This window comes from Pseudorasbora parva, chromosome 5, assembly GCF_024679245.1.
Source record: "Pseudorasbora parva isolate DD20220531a chromosome 5, ASM2467924v1, whole genome shotgun sequence".
Classification (NCBI taxonomy): domain Eukaryota; kingdom Metazoa; phylum Chordata; class Actinopteri; order Cypriniformes; family Gobionidae; genus Pseudorasbora; species Pseudorasbora parva.
The window spans coordinates 51,193,005-51,208,698 of record NC_090176.1 but is presented as its reverse complement, the minus strand read 5'-3'; the positions used below and the strand labels follow the sequence as shown (position 1 = coordinate 51,208,698).

The 15,694-nt window shown below is 38.5% G+C and overlaps 1 protein-coding gene across 1 annotated transcript; it reads left to right on the top strand.

Moving 5' to 3' along the window:
* Positions 1-2,733: 2,733 nt before the first annotated feature.
* Positions 2,734-8,228, top strand: LOC137075882 (carcinoembryonic antigen-related cell adhesion molecule 1-like). The gene is made up of 6 exons (XM_067444834.1): positions 2,734-2,818; positions 6,316-6,633; positions 6,846-7,097; positions 7,246-7,551; positions 7,645-7,938; positions 8,031-8,228. The coding sequence occupies exons 1-6, from the start codon at positions 2,734-2,736 to the stop codon at positions 8,180-8,182; spliced, it is 1,407 nt and encodes a 468-aa protein (XP_067300935.1). The 3' UTR covers positions 8,183-8,228.
* Positions 8,229-15,694: the final 7,466 nt, after the last annotated feature.

Below are 15,694 nucleotides of genomic sequence, written 5' to 3'. Positions count from 1 at the left end.
GTTGAGTGTCAATCCACAGTGCACGAGCCTCTGCTAGACTACATGTAGTCTCTGAAATGATTACACAACCTCACTTTGTTTTGTGTGAGTTGATAAGGCAGACTCATTTATGTGGAACGTTGAATATGAATCATATTTTCATATCAGTGAAAGAATCCAAAATAATCAAAGATATTTGATATTTTTCTTTGAACAAAGACATTTGTTTTATTGTGTTTCACCCCCCTCTCTCTTATCAGTGGGGCTGTTTGGGATTCCTAAAGACAAAGAGATGTTGAGGGCCTGTAGGCCAAATGGTGCCACACCTGTAGTACAGTGGGGGAAGTCTGGTCTGACTGGTCAGTTTGAATGTCTCAGGGTTTCAGTCACATGGTCACGGGATGGATAAAAGAAGATTGCAACTGTTGCTCTGGGTCTCTTTTTTCTCTGGGGGTCTCTTTCCTCTGACGCTGTCTTTTTCTCTGGCTGTCTCTTCTAGGGCCTTCTTTGGCTCTTCTCTTTTTCTCTCTCTTTCTATCTTTCTATCTCTCTCTGTCTCTCCCTTTCTATCTCTCAGGTAACATTCTATACATGCAGGGTACGATTAATGGTATAAGTTTTATCATCTCATTCATCTATTTTGTAACTATTTTTAGTGTAACCATAACCGGATTTTGTCATTAAATTCTTTCAATTAGAAATGATTTGCTAACTAGTTTTGATTTGGTATTGACTTTGAAGTGCTCCCTATTGCAATACAATATTGTCACATTAAAGCAACGCTCTCCCACATATTTTGCTATTGTAACTGCGCTTATTTCCGTCGTTGGTATAAGTTGCAGTGGGTGGTTATAGACAAGAAATGTACAGTTTTCTACCATCACGCTGATAACGTTTCTTTAGTCGTTCGGCAACCCTGCAGTCAGAACCCCTGTAGGCGATCCACCCTTAAATCAAAAGAACTCTTTGGTCTGTTCCTGCTCCATAAAGCCATTAGAGTATCTCTGAAATCATTCTGAGAGGAAAAACAATTGAGACAACAAATGACCTGAAGACAGTTAGAGGAGACAGCAGAGCCGAACACTCTCATGATCTCATGACAAGATGAAACTGCTGCTTTAAGACATTTTAACACGTTTCTATTGAAACTGACATCATTGATCTAGAGGAAGTGGAGGCCCACTGGCACTGAAATGGACAATGTTCAGAGTGTGAAATAATGAGCTAAAAATAGGTCAGATGCATTAAACCCTGAAGATGTGCAGTTATTTCAGATGTTGGTGGCATATGATATCATTTCACCACTGAGCAGCTTCACATCAGCACGTCTGTCATTTTATTACTGAAGCAGTTTTGAAGAGTTTGTCTTCTCATATTTGTGGACTGAAACCGCTGAAGATGTTTTGGACTGTTTTGTTCTGTTTGTGTTTCTGGCGTCTGGATGGTGAGTTTTAAATGTGTTTTTATGGCTTCAGCTGCTTCTGTTCTGGTCCCATGTAATAAATGACTGGTTAAATTAGTCAGAGAGGATTAACATTCACTGTCAGGACAGCACTGATAGGGGGCATTCAAATTCTAACGCAAACCCACAGAAAAATACAAATACAGACACAGCGTTTATCCATATATAACCAAAAAACAAAAGTCAAGCTTATAGTCCGTAGAGTTGGAGACATCGCAACTTACAAAGTTAGGGTTAGGATTAACCATTTCAAGATTTGAAAGACGTTCGGCTTTGTTATGGTACGAGATCTCAATGACGGTTAGTTTAGTTATTTTATAAGATTTCAGTGACGGTTGGTTTTGTTTTGTTGAGTTTTCAATGAGGGTCAGTTAAATAAAAGTATTTCAAAGGCGGATGGTTTTGTTCAGTTACGTGATTTCAATGAAGGTCAGTTTAGTTTGATTGCAAGATTTCAACGATGGACATTTTTGTTCAGTTAGGAGTTTTCAATGACAGTCAGTTTCTTTCCCATATGAGATTTCAAAGACGGTCGGTTTTGTTCTGTTACATGATTTCAATAATAGTTAGCTTTGTTCGGTTACAAGATCTCAATAACAATCGGTTTTACTGGTTTTACTTTATTATGAGATTTTTATAGCGGTCAGCTTTGTTTGGTTATAAGATCTCAATGAAAATCGGTTTCTTTTAATGTCAAAACTTCAGTGACGATCGGCTTTGTTTTGTTGAAAGCCTTTGGTTTTGTTAACTAATGATATTTCAATGATGGTCTTTTTTTTGGGGGGGGGGGGGGGGGGGGTTACGGGAATTCAATGACGATCAGCTTTGTTCCTTTACTCAATCTCAATGGCAATCGGTTTTGTTACATTAAGAGATTTCAATGATTGTCGGTTTTGTTCAGTTATGAGGTTTCAATAGCATTCAGTTTTGCTACCTAATGATATTTCCATGACAGTTTTTTTCCATTGCATATCTCAATGAAAGTCAGTTGTATTTTATTATGAGATTTTAATAACGGTCGGCTTTGTTCTGTTACGAGATTTCAATGACGATCAAGCAACTCGTCAACCCTCAGCATTGGATAAGCTTCGGATTTCGACACAGCATTCACCTTGCGGTAATCCACACAGAACCGAACTGAGCCGTCTCACTCACTATGGGATTCTTCTAGTACCTGCAAGTCTAGCATCCTAGATCCCTCTATCCTCTAATTCCACCTGGACTACCTTCTTCTTATGTTCAGGTAATCTATATGGCCGGCTGCGAACTACCACGCCCGGCTCCGTCTCAATATGGTGCTGTATGAGATTATTTCGGCCGGTAGGGGCAAGAACATGTCCACAAAATCTCCCTGCAACCTGGCAATGTCAGTGAGCTGTGAGGGCAAGAGGTGATCTCCCCCTGGGGCCAGAGCAGTCGGATGGCATTTGATGCTCGCTTCTGGCCCAAGATCCTCCTCGTCTGATATCACCATCGCCAGCATCACTGACTCTGCCTCGTTCCATTTTTTTAGGAGATTGAGGTGGTATATTTGACGTGCCCCATTCCTATCCGTCCTAACTACCTCATAATTGATATCCCCTATTCGCTGTATGACTTCGATCAGCCCTTGCCACTTAGCGAGTAATTTTGAGCTAGACTTTGGCAATAATACAAGCACTTTTTCTCCCGGTGTAAATTCTCATAACCTGGTTGGTCTGTTGTACAACCGGCTTTGTTTGTCCTGGGCCTGTAGCAAAATCTCCATTGATAGCCACCCCAACGTGTGGAGTTTTGGTCTCAGGTCCAGGACATACTGAATTTCGTTCTTGCTTTCAGACGGTCCGTCCTCCCAAGTTTCCCGCATGATGTCAAGTACCCCTCGGGGTTGACTCAATACAACCTGCCTTTTATTACTGCAAAATAAGGATACAAAAGCGGCCAGTTGGAGAAGCTGTCCGTCGACGATACGGACGTGCTCAAATGCATTTTTGAGCAATTTGCCCTGAGACTGTTCCAGAGGAAAATCATGCAATCTGAAAGGATTAGCCTATCCATTGCACTCCGTTCCTCTGACCCAGCCCCAGATGGTCCTGCCTCGGCTTCTCCTAGCTGCGCGACTGCACTCTCCCCCCGCTCTCTTTCCTCCTAGGAGGAGGAAACCTGTCAATTGACACCTGTCAATAAAATGTCCCGGGTCCCCGCAGCGCCAACAAGCCGGCCCAGACTATAAGCCGGCCCAGACTTTGAAACGTATAATTTTATGAATTCATCCAAACTGTCTGCAGGGCCCTAGAGCACGGCCCTAGATTTACACACTTTCAAAAATTAATTTATATTTTTTTAAAAAGTGCCTATTTTTTGGGGGGTTATTACAACTTAGACAACATATACTTACATGTTTATCACTTTTAGCAGTGTTTTACGTAACTTCAAAGAGTTTCCTGTAAATTGACACCAACAGTTTGAACTTAGACCACTGTATGTGTGTATTGGAAGCTTTTCAATTTGGGTAGGCCAAATCCAGGCGGAAATCCCAAAAATGGTCCTGGAGTTTAAGAGGTTAAACAATTGCAATAGATATTATTATTTTTAGTATTTTAAAATTGGACAGTTGAAAATCCTTATACGTCATTAACCCATCCATAGATAATAAAAAGTCTTTTTGCAAAATTGCAAAAACTGACCAAAAAACAGTATAAAAGTATTAACTCATGTTGCATTCCAGGTCTTCTGAAGTCATAAGATATCTCCATGTGAAGAACAGAGTTGATCTTATTGTTTTAGTCGTTGAAATGATGATCGCGCTCCTTTGCGAACAGAACACACACGCACTCGTTCATTCATATGTCTGATTCAAATGATACACACAAGTTGAATGACGCGATCGGTCAAGAGACACACGAGAGCCAATGGCATTTTACAATCAAAGCTGACGTAATGACGCAATTGGTCACGAGACACACGACAGCCAATGCTGTCAAAGCTGACGTGACGTTTCTTCCGGCGGCTATATTTGAAATGTATTAATCTTTGGCGGATGGATTCGACATTCTGATCGCTTTTGGGGATTTCCTTCACACAAATCAATCGTTTGGCCTCGGAACACTTGGAGTATTTGTACTTTCTGAATAAATTGTGCCTGCAGTCATATCTGCCTGTTATCCTGTTTTTTATAATACCAAATGGGTAGGTTTAGGGAAGCGTTTGAGTTATGCGTTCAAAATGTATCTGAATATGTGTGTGTGTCCACAAGGTAAATGGATTTATAAACATACTAAATTATGTTTTTTTTTTGAAAATGTAAAAATGCAGAATGCTTCTTGTGATGGGTAGGTTTAGGGGCTGTGTGTGTGTGTGTGTGTGTGTGTGTGTGTGTGTGTGTGTGTGTGTGTGTATATATATGTGTGTTTGTGATAGGTAGGTTTAGGGGTAGGGGCAGTGTAGGGGGACAGAATGTAACAACGTTGATAAACACGCTAAAAAGCGATTATGCGTCTTGATAGCACGCCAAAATGGTATACGAATTGAATACGAATACGCTAGGGGTGTGCATTGGCACTGCCTTCACGATTCGATTCGATTTCGATTCACCAGGTAACGATTCGATTCAATTCGATTCTACGATGCATTGTGATGCATCAAAATTGTACTGCACACAAAGCAAATTTTTCATCAGTTATGAGGCAATACAAGCAGATATTAAACAACAGATTGTATTGGCTGCTATGTGTCTCCTGTATCTTTGACATAAAAGTTATTAAATAAAATAAAATGTAATTAAATAAAATGCAATTAACCCTTAAATGCATGACTGTTTCACCAAACATTCTTACATATTCAGGTCGTTAGCGACCCAGATCTATATTTAACATGGATAGACCTCTACCTGTCGTGAAAATATATAAAACTCCTGATTTTAGAGTAACAGCTACAGAAGAATAAAATAAAACCTATTTCGTTACCTTTTGGAGCTTGGAAGGGTTTAGTTTGAGCAGATGTTTAATACCATCACCATCTGTCCTCGTCAGAGCTCATTTACCACTATATTCAGCATCTGCCTCATATTCGCGATCTCCAGCATATTCTCCAAACTCATTTTCAATGTCTTCAAAATCAATATTTTGATCGCTGACAGCTTTTTGACCACATCCATCATCAGTGACAGTGACACTAACATATGATTGTGTTTAGTACTTGCTCTCTGAAGTAAATCACTGAGTCATTTCAAGTTTTGCATATTATATTTATTGTTTTGTTTTCTGTCAGAGGTAACTATGAGTGAAACGTCACTTCATCATTGCGTATCAGACATCGCCACCTTGTGGAATAAAGGTGAATTGCGCCGTATTTCGTCATTATAGATTAATTTATTATTGTGCAAAAAATATATACGTACAATCCTACACACCTCGGGTCGTTAGCGCGTTTTTAATAACCCGTCTATCGCGGTCATCTCCCTCCGCCTCAGCCATCTTCCTTGTTGTTGTTGTTATTCTCCCGGAACCAGAAGTATTTGAAACTTCACAACTTTATCGTCCGCCAGAAAATAAACAGTGACATAATCGATTATGGCACTTTGCCGCATCGATGCTGAATCCTTCATGCCCCGCATCGCGATGCATCGCCGAATCGATTATTGTTGACACCCCTAGAATATGCCATTTCATGAGATCAGTCTGGGAATGGAGAAAAAATATTACCACTTAGCGCCTCCGGTGGACGTTTCACCCAAAAAGTGCAGGTAAACGTACCTGGAGGTACATATTTCGGGTGTTGCAAAAATGTAGGCAGAGTCACATTTTCCAATGAGCCTGGGTTGCATATTTTAGTGAAACTTCAAACCAACATCAAGTGATTTTAAAGCTTTAATCTGTGAAAACTCTGTTCTTCAGCTGTGTTTGGTGTTGAAGAGGAAAAGGAGTCAGTGCCAGAGGGATATTCAGTCGCTCTAAACTCTGGTCTCACTGAAATAAAGGATGATGATGAGATTCATTGGAGGTTTAGAAACACTGTAATAGCTGAAATCAATAAACGGGCCGACAGATTCACTGTATATGATGATGTTCTTGATGGGAGATTTAGACACAGACTGAAGCTGAACAATCAAACTGGATCTCTGACCATCACAGACATCACAACTGAAGATGATGGATCTTATACACTAGAGATCAACAGTGTGAAAAAGAAAAATATCAAAGTTAATGTCTATGGTGAGATTTTAAAAAAACTTTGTTTAACCTGTTTTTTATTGACTAAATTTAAATTAATTCAAGCATGATTTTGTTTCTTTTGTCATTTTATGATCTTGTTTATTTCAAACAGACATTTAACTTTAATTTAGTAAAACATTATGAAGTGATTTCACAGTATTCATTTTTGACAAACCCTGTGTGTGTTTTTGGTTTTACAGAATGGTGGTCAGAGTCAGTGACAGAGGGAGATTCAGTCGCTCTAAACTCTGGTCTCACTGAAATAAAGGATGATGATGAGATTCAGTGGTGGTTTGGAGACACTGTAATAGCTGAAATCAATAAACGGGCAGACAGATTCACTGTATATGATGATGATCTTGATGGGAGATTCAGAGACAGACTGAAGCTGAACAATCAAACTGGATCTCTGACCGTCACAAACATCACAGAACAGACTGGACTTTATACACTAAAGATCAACAGTATGAGAAAGAAAAAGTTTGGTGTCTATCTCCATGGTAAGGTTTGAAACAATTGTCAAACTTACATTTGAACTACTTAATGTAGTGAAACATTAAGTGATTTCACAGAATGAATCTGACAAAACCTGTGTGTTTGTATCAGGATCAGTGAAACCAGTGTCAGTGAAAGAGGGAGAATCACCAACTCTAGACTCTGGTCTCACTGAAATAAAGGTTGATGATCGGATTCAGTGGAGGTTTGGAAACACTGTAATAGCTGAAATCAATAAACGGGCCGACAGATTCACTGTATATGATGATGTTCTTGATGGGAGATTCAGAAACAGACTGAAGCTGGACAATCAAACTGGATCTCTGACCATCACAAACATCACATCTGAACATGATGGACATTATGAGCTACAGATGAGGGTTTCAGACAGATACTCATTAAAAGCATTCAATGTTTCTGTAGGTGAGTAGAGATCATTTAAACACTGATTGAACCGAAAATAAGATTGTTGATTAGTTTTGTTCTTGTTTATCTTTTTTCTGTCATGTTCTCCAGCTCATCTGCCTGTTCCTGTCATCAGCAGAAGCTGTTCTTCATCATCTTCATCATCATGTTCATCATGTTCATTGTTGTGTTCAGCTGTGAATGTGGGTCATGTGAATCTCTCCTGGTACAAAGGAAACAGTTTATTGTCCAGCATCATCAGTGTGTCTGATCTCAGCATCAGTCTCTCTCTTCCTCTGGAGGTGGAATATCAGGATAACAACACCTACAGCTGTGTGATCAACAATCCCTTCATCAACCAGACCAGAGATCTCAACATCACTCAACTCTGTCACACATGTTCAGGTACGGCAGCGCTGCTGATATTAGTTGATGTCTGCGCTGATATTAGTGTTGATTGACTGAGCTGATCTCAGTTTGATGCTTTTATTCCTCAGACTCTGTCCACTGTTGTGGTTCTACTGAAGCTGTGATCCGATTGGTCCTCGCTGCTCTGGTGGGCGTGGCTACTGTCATTCTTCTGGTTTATGACATCAGATCCAGAAGAGCTGAACCAGATCAAGCTCATATTCACACATCAGAACCCTAATGGTGTCATTTCTCATATATTCATTTATTAATCTTCATTTGTTTGTAATGGCTTTATGTAACTGATCGGTTCTCTGTATTGTGTTGTGTGTTGGAAAAGAACAGGACAGCATTTGAATTACCAATAGCCAGTTTCGCTTATCTTTTAATTCTGATAGGGAACATAAAACAGTCTCTTTACAATTTAAAGTTTTCACTCCTTTGGGCCTAGTAGGAAAAAATGAGCTGCGGGTGATAAACCTGATAGATGATAGAAGTAGGCTTCCTGATCATTCGATGCTAAATTTACGCTTTAAAACACAAAAGCCAGGCTTTACAAAAAAGTATATAATTTGGTTTGATAAGTAAAAGTCTAATGAGAATTTTGCATAATCATTTTCTGGAGTCTGAGGTCTGCTATAAAGCTCTGAATGACATTGCAGACCAATTAGAGAATGGGGGGAAAACACAGGAAAATGTGAATCATTGCTATGGCTTTTCAATCAATCAATCAATCAATCAACTTTATTTATATCGCGCTTTTACAATTACGATTGTGTCAAAGCAGCTTCACAGTGTCAAACAGGATAATATTGCAACAAAATTAGATTTGGCTGTACAGTCGTACTGGAGAAAACAGTGATGTTATCAGCTTATTTTAATTTATCATATAGCGACAATGTTGGCAGATCAGTATTATAGTTTATAGAATTAAATAAGACCTAATTCATACATTTTATTTGTATAATTAGTTGAATAACTTTAATCATAATTGCAGTGGCTCAGTGGTTCATGTAGGTTGTCTACAAACCAGAAGGTTGGTGGTTCAATCCCCGGTTCCACCTGACCAAGTGTCGAGGTGTCCATGAGCAAGACACCTAACCCCAGCTGCTCCCGACGAGCTGGATGGCGTCTTACATGGCTGACATCGCCGTCGGTGTATGAATGGGTGAATGTGAGGCAAAATGTAAAGCGCTTTGGATAAAAGCGCTATATAAATGCAGTCCAGTCCATAGTGTCCCCAACTGAGCAATCCAAGCCAAAGGCGACAGTGGCAAGGAACCGAAACTCCATCAGGGCATGATGGAGAAAAATAAACCTTGGGAGAAACCAGACTCAGTCGGGGTGCCAGTTCTCCTCTGGCCTATTAACACACCGTGTAAGATTATTATTCTGGCAACCTTACAGGTCAGAAATCATATTAGATTGGAATATTCAAAATTTCAGGGTATCACGGAAGAGACGGATTTATTTAGGATGGGGCATCGATTACACAAGAGTATGAATACATGAAAGATCGGAATTATTTAAAAGTCCATTCAAAAGTTCCAAAAGTTCCAAAGCGATGCGTGACACAAAGAAGAAATTATTTTACTAAAAGAATTGACAAATGACCATCTTGTCACATAGAGGATTATTTCTGACATGTGAGACGCTTCCAGTCCTGCATTTATCAACTGTATTTGTCACTGATACACATTGTAATCCTCAAGTTTGCATGTCCACTCCTGACGGTCAAAGAATGGTTTGCTTCCCTCATTCCACCTGACTTCACTTACTCTCTGGCTACCAATATACCAATTAAAGCCCACACTCCACCCAGTGTCCAACAGTGGAACTACAACAGACATTTAAAGGGTAAGATCACCCAAAAATGAACATTTTGTCAATAATTACTTACCTTAATGTTGTTCGACACCCGTAAGACCTCCGTTCATCTTCGGAACACAAATGAAGATATTTTTGTTGAAATCCGATGGCTCAGAAAGGCCTTCATTGACACCAATGTCATTTCCATGTTCATGAGAAAAAAATATTCTCATCGCTTCATAAAATTATTGTAGAAGAACTGTAGTGAGATGGGCATTGTAACAACATCTTTAGTGCCTTTATGGGTCTACAGTAGCCAACACAAATGTCAAACGGGATTTATCATTTACACTACACAGCGTTACATAAAGCACCAAAACTTCAAAGGAATTATATTTGAAACTAGACTTCTGAGAAATACTGAAAATATTATTATAAATTACAGCAACACCTCCCCCTTTACCTTTCAGACGTGGCTCATGTTTGTAACAATAATCTCGGGGGGTGGACTCATTTAAAGTAATGTAATCGTCAGGTTTTAGCCAGGTTTCTGTCGAACACAGCACATCTAAGTTATGATCTATAATCATATCATTGACAACAAGCGTTTTTGGCGAAAGGGATCGAATATTCAGCAACCAAAGCTTTATCAATTGTTCATCCGTATTATATCTGTTGTTTATTTGTTGGACATCAATTACATTTTTACTGTTGAATGGTTTTGATGGTTTTTTGTATTTACTAATTCGGGGAACAGACACAGTCTCTATATGATAATGTCTAGGTGAAAGAGTCTCTATGTGCTGGGATTTAGCTGACTTTGGTGACGTGAGACAGCTAGCAGACGGTTGGTTTAGCCAGTTTGTCTGCTTCCTGACCTGGGCCCCAGTGAGTCAAGGTTTAGCTTTAAGACTATGTGCCAAATTACTAGAGAGAAGAGCAGCACCAGCCCAGGAGGGATGAATGCCGTCTATCTTCAACAGGTCATGCCTGCCCCAAAAACGTTTCCAATCGTCTATGAAACCTATGTTATTTTGCAGACACCACTTAGACAACCAGCCATTGAGTGATGATAATCTTCTAACTATTTCATCACTCCTTTTCGCAGGGAGAGGACCAGAGAAAAATACGACCTTTGACATCGTACTTGCGAGTTTACACACCTCTTTAATGTTAATTTTGGTGATCTCCAACTGGCGAAGTCGAACATCATTAGTGCCAACGTGAATAATAATCTTAGAGAATTTACGATTAGCTTTAGCCAGCACTTTTAAATTTGCTTTGATGTCAGGCGCTCTGGCTCCCGGTAAACATGTGACTATGGTGGCTGGTGTCTCTATTTTCACATTCCGTGTAATAGAATCGCCAATAACTAGGGCACTTTCAACAGGATCCTCAGTGGGTGCGTCACTGAGTGGGGAGAACCTGTTTGATGTTCTAATCGGAACGGAAGAGTTGTTTTTTGATCCGCGACTATGCTTTCTCATCGTCACCCAGCCCTGCTGCGCGGGCTCAGCCGGAACCAAACAATGAGTGTTCACTAAGCTAGTCGCATCCAAAGCAGTATCTAAAGCTGTTACATTCTCACTACTCTCACATAAAGCTTGGATGCGTGTCTCTAAATCTGAAATCTTCTCCGTCAGCCTGATTAATTCCTTACATTTATCACATGTGAAGCCCTGTTCGCCACGGAGATAGATATGCTAAACATGTAGCATGCAGTGCAAGTGACAATGACAGGAGAAGAAGACATGGCTTACCGTATTTGTTGATGAATCCAAAACCACAGTTGTCTGATGGAGTCTTTTTAATAATCCAACTCACCACAGTTGTCTAAAGAACTCAGAAAACAGGAGACCCGGATGCCGGGATGGAAGGCTACCAGGCTAGCGAAAAGCTAAGGTGTGGTAGTGATTTAGATTAAAAGCTAGTAAGGTCAAATTTAAATTGATAGGCTATATTAAACACTATATGGTGATGAGTAAGTTATATTTAGCAGTGTAAATAGCAAAGAAAATATATCAAATAGAGATTCAAACAGTTATACAGAGCTACAAACACTGAGGCTGCAGCAGCAGCAGGCAGACAGACAGGAGCAATCGATCAGGAAATCGATATTAATGTACTAAATAATGTTCATGTACAGTCTTGTTCAAAATAATAGCAGTACAATGTGACTAACCAGAATAATCAAGGTTTTCAGTATATTTTTTATTGCTACGTGGCAAACAAGTTACCAGTAGGTTCAGTAGATTGTCAGAAAACAAACAAGACCCAGCATTCATGATATGCACGCTCTTAAGGCTGTGCAATTGGGCAATTAGTTGAATTAGTTGAAAGGGGTGTGTTCAAAAAAATAGCAGTGTGGCATTCAATCACTGAGGTCATCAATTTTGTGAAGAAACATTATCTTTTTACCAAAGATAATGTTAAGATGATATGTCCAGTTAAAGGGGTCACATAATGCCATTTTTGTACAAGTTAATATGATTCTTTAGTGTCTAAATGAAAACTTTGTAATATACTTTAATTAAAAAATCTCATTAGTATTGTAAGAAAACACTAATTTTACCTGGTCAAAAACAGCTCTGTTACTACATACTGAGCTGTTTGAAACTGTCTGTCTGTCTGTCTGTCTGTCTGTCTGTCTGTCTGTCTATCTATCTATCTATCTATCTATCTATCTATCTATCTATCTATCTATCTATCTATCTATCTATCTTCCACCACCACGTCCCGTTGGGGGCGGAGCTCCATTCAAACGAGCTTTTCTGATTGGCCGTGATTCTCTGCTCTCTCCACCTTCCGCTTCCTCTCAGATGCACAACTCACTTTTGCTCCACATTTCTCGGCGTATATGGGGGAAAAGTGAGAACTGAGACTCGTAGCAGCAGATTCAAGCAGTTAGATTAGAGTTGAGATTGTGTTAGAAAAATATCCAAGAAAAGTAATGAATGCATTTGTGACCAAATATTCTACAAGTGTTCAACTCTCATTGCATGGATTCACATGTTCATTTGCGGATGTGCAAAATTTGTTCGTGACTTCACATTTTTGATACTGGTGTGTGACTTCGTTTTGCACCATATGCACTGCAGCAACTGTAGCAAAAATGTGAGCGCATGAGTTTCTTCATGTGTGATTCGTAGAGTAGGGTTTGTGCAGCTGCAGTGAAGAATGTGTGAAGGTGTAACTGGTGTGTTGTGTTTGTAGGAGAGGAAAAAAAGCTACATGTGTTTACAACTCCTAAAAGATTTTTCTCTGTGACTTAAAATGTATTGATACACGTGTGGATATTCTCAACAGATACAAATTTCACTCTCACACGTTTTCAGTTGTTTTTCACCAAAAATACCTTCATAGTTCCAGCCACGACTTCTTTGCAACATCTCTTTAAATACCCAGACCAAGATGCAAAACTCTTTCAAAAGAGGTAAAGAACATTTAGCCGGAGACACATCCAACACACACACACACACACACACACACACACACACACACACACACACACACACACACACACAAAAATCTTTAAGCCTTTAAAAAAGCCTTTAAAGCCTTTATTATTTTTTGTTTAACTTCTGTGGGGATGAGATCTCTGTACCAGTCGCACTGAGACATTTCAAATAATATCAAACATGTATAATACTGTATAACTAGAATTCACATTAAACCATATAGACTTTGAGTGAATTCTGTAGGAGGGATGTGGGAAGAGGAAAGGGAAACGCGTGTGAATTCAAGTCATTCTTAGATGATTCCCTCAGTGTGAAGTTGTCTCGGATGGGGACACTAAATGCATGAGTGAGTTCAGATGCTAATTTCCATTATTTTCTCAGAGAGTCCTCGTTCCTCAATCAGACATTCTGGCATTTGCTTGATTTTTTGCTAGTGAAATTATTGTAATAATTTAGAGTAGTGTAAGCATTTAAAAACTGTAAGATTGTAAGAAATGTTTGGTAAGAAATTGTCATGTAAATTTAGGTGATCCTAAAGTGATAAACAATTTTTTCTACGTAAACCATTTGAATATAAATCAAAACAGTATTGAGTCATTTACTCAAGAGACCCCTTAATGCTTAAAAGAAATCGAAATAAAAATCTACTTTATATCATTAATGTTTGTTTTAATCATCACATTCTACCCCCTTTTATTTAAACAACCTTTTTCAGCAGGTAGGTTTTGTGGTGGCGTGAAACAGCTTCCCCTCCCCCAATGACTTCCTGAGCACTTGAACACAAACAGTCCGGAAACGGAAGAGCAAAAGGTGACAACTGCACACATGTTAGTAATAAATCATCTTATAATAGCACTTAGGACGTTTTCACACCTGAAAGTCCGCACCAAGATCCGATCCAAAGTTCGTGTTTTGATATATTGTATGCATTTGGTTCGTTTTGGTTTGCTTTCACATTGCAATGTCAGCACAGCAAAGAACTTTACATGAGGCTGGCGTCCTGTCGTCATCATCTATGAGGGCTGCATCTTAACATTGATTGGTTTGTTAGCGGACGTGCGTCTGACGTCAGTGTGTTGTCAATTCAGCGGCTAACTTTGACAAGAATGAATGAACAGACGCATATCGTTGCCAACCCTGTTAATATTATGGCATTACTCTCTGCAGCACCAACTATACTCGAGGCAAATTCACCAAATGAACGTCCTCGTAGTGCAAACATTTTATCGGCGCCGACAGGAAAGGAGGAGAAGACTAGGCTTTTTAGCCAAACAATGTATTTGGTTTTATAGTTATGTTTAAATATTATAAATGTTATTTTTAGATTTCATCTAGGCTATATTGATTATGAAACGCGCACAGTTGTGCAATATATGTCAAAGACATCGGGTCAGAAATGATTTTGACCACTTTTGTTTTGTAGAAAGCTTTGTATAAATTGTATCTTAATTGTAATAAATGTTTCATCATTTGCCTGAATTTAATAAATAAGCTTTAATAAATAATATAGCAGACAAACCGTGACGGAGCGATCATTTGCGTTACACATGAACTGGAGCGGTCTCATAAATAAACCGAAACTGAGCATACAGGCTACTTCTCAGAGACATTAGAAATATATATACAGGTCCTTCTAAAAAAAAAATGTGCATATTGTGATAAAGGTCATTATTTTTCATAATGTAATGATAAAAATTAAACTTTCTTATGTTTTAGATGCATTGCACACACTGATAAAAACAACTTGTAAGATTTACTTGATAAAATCTTTTCATCATTTGCACTCAGTTTTTCTAAGTAAAATTTACTGCTGTGATATAAAGTACAACTTACTTGCCAATATCAAGTGAAATGTACTAACTATAAATGTAACATTTGCAAAGACATTAAGTAAAGGTTACTTAATTATATTTAACTTAGCATGTTGTATTTATTAAAAGTAATAAGTAAATTTAATTTTAAAAGGAGCATAGCTTATGAAAATATCAGGTAAATTTGATAAATCTGTATTATTTACTCTTAGTAGATTTTATGTCTGTCCATTTCACATTTTGAATTACTTAGTTAAATTAATTTATATTACTCACTATTATTATGTAAATGTTGCTTTTTTAAAGTGTTACCAAATAAATGTAATAATTTTCTCTGCATCAAATACATTTATCACAAATCACACATAAATACAATAAAGTTGAACAGTTTATTATGTCAAAATTTACAATTAACCATTAAATCAGTAATGTTCACATCAACTGATTAGTAGTTAAGGTACATTCATTATAATTTACAATAACTGTAGAATTAACCATGTATGGTTCAACTAAACATCAGCAGCCAACAGTGGCATAACTAACATTAAAGGGTTAGTTCAGCCAAAAATGAAATGTCTGTCATTAACTCCTCTCCCTAATGTCGCTCCACACCCGTAAGACCTCGGTTCATCTTCACACACAGCTTAAGATATTTTATATTTAGTCCGAGAGCGT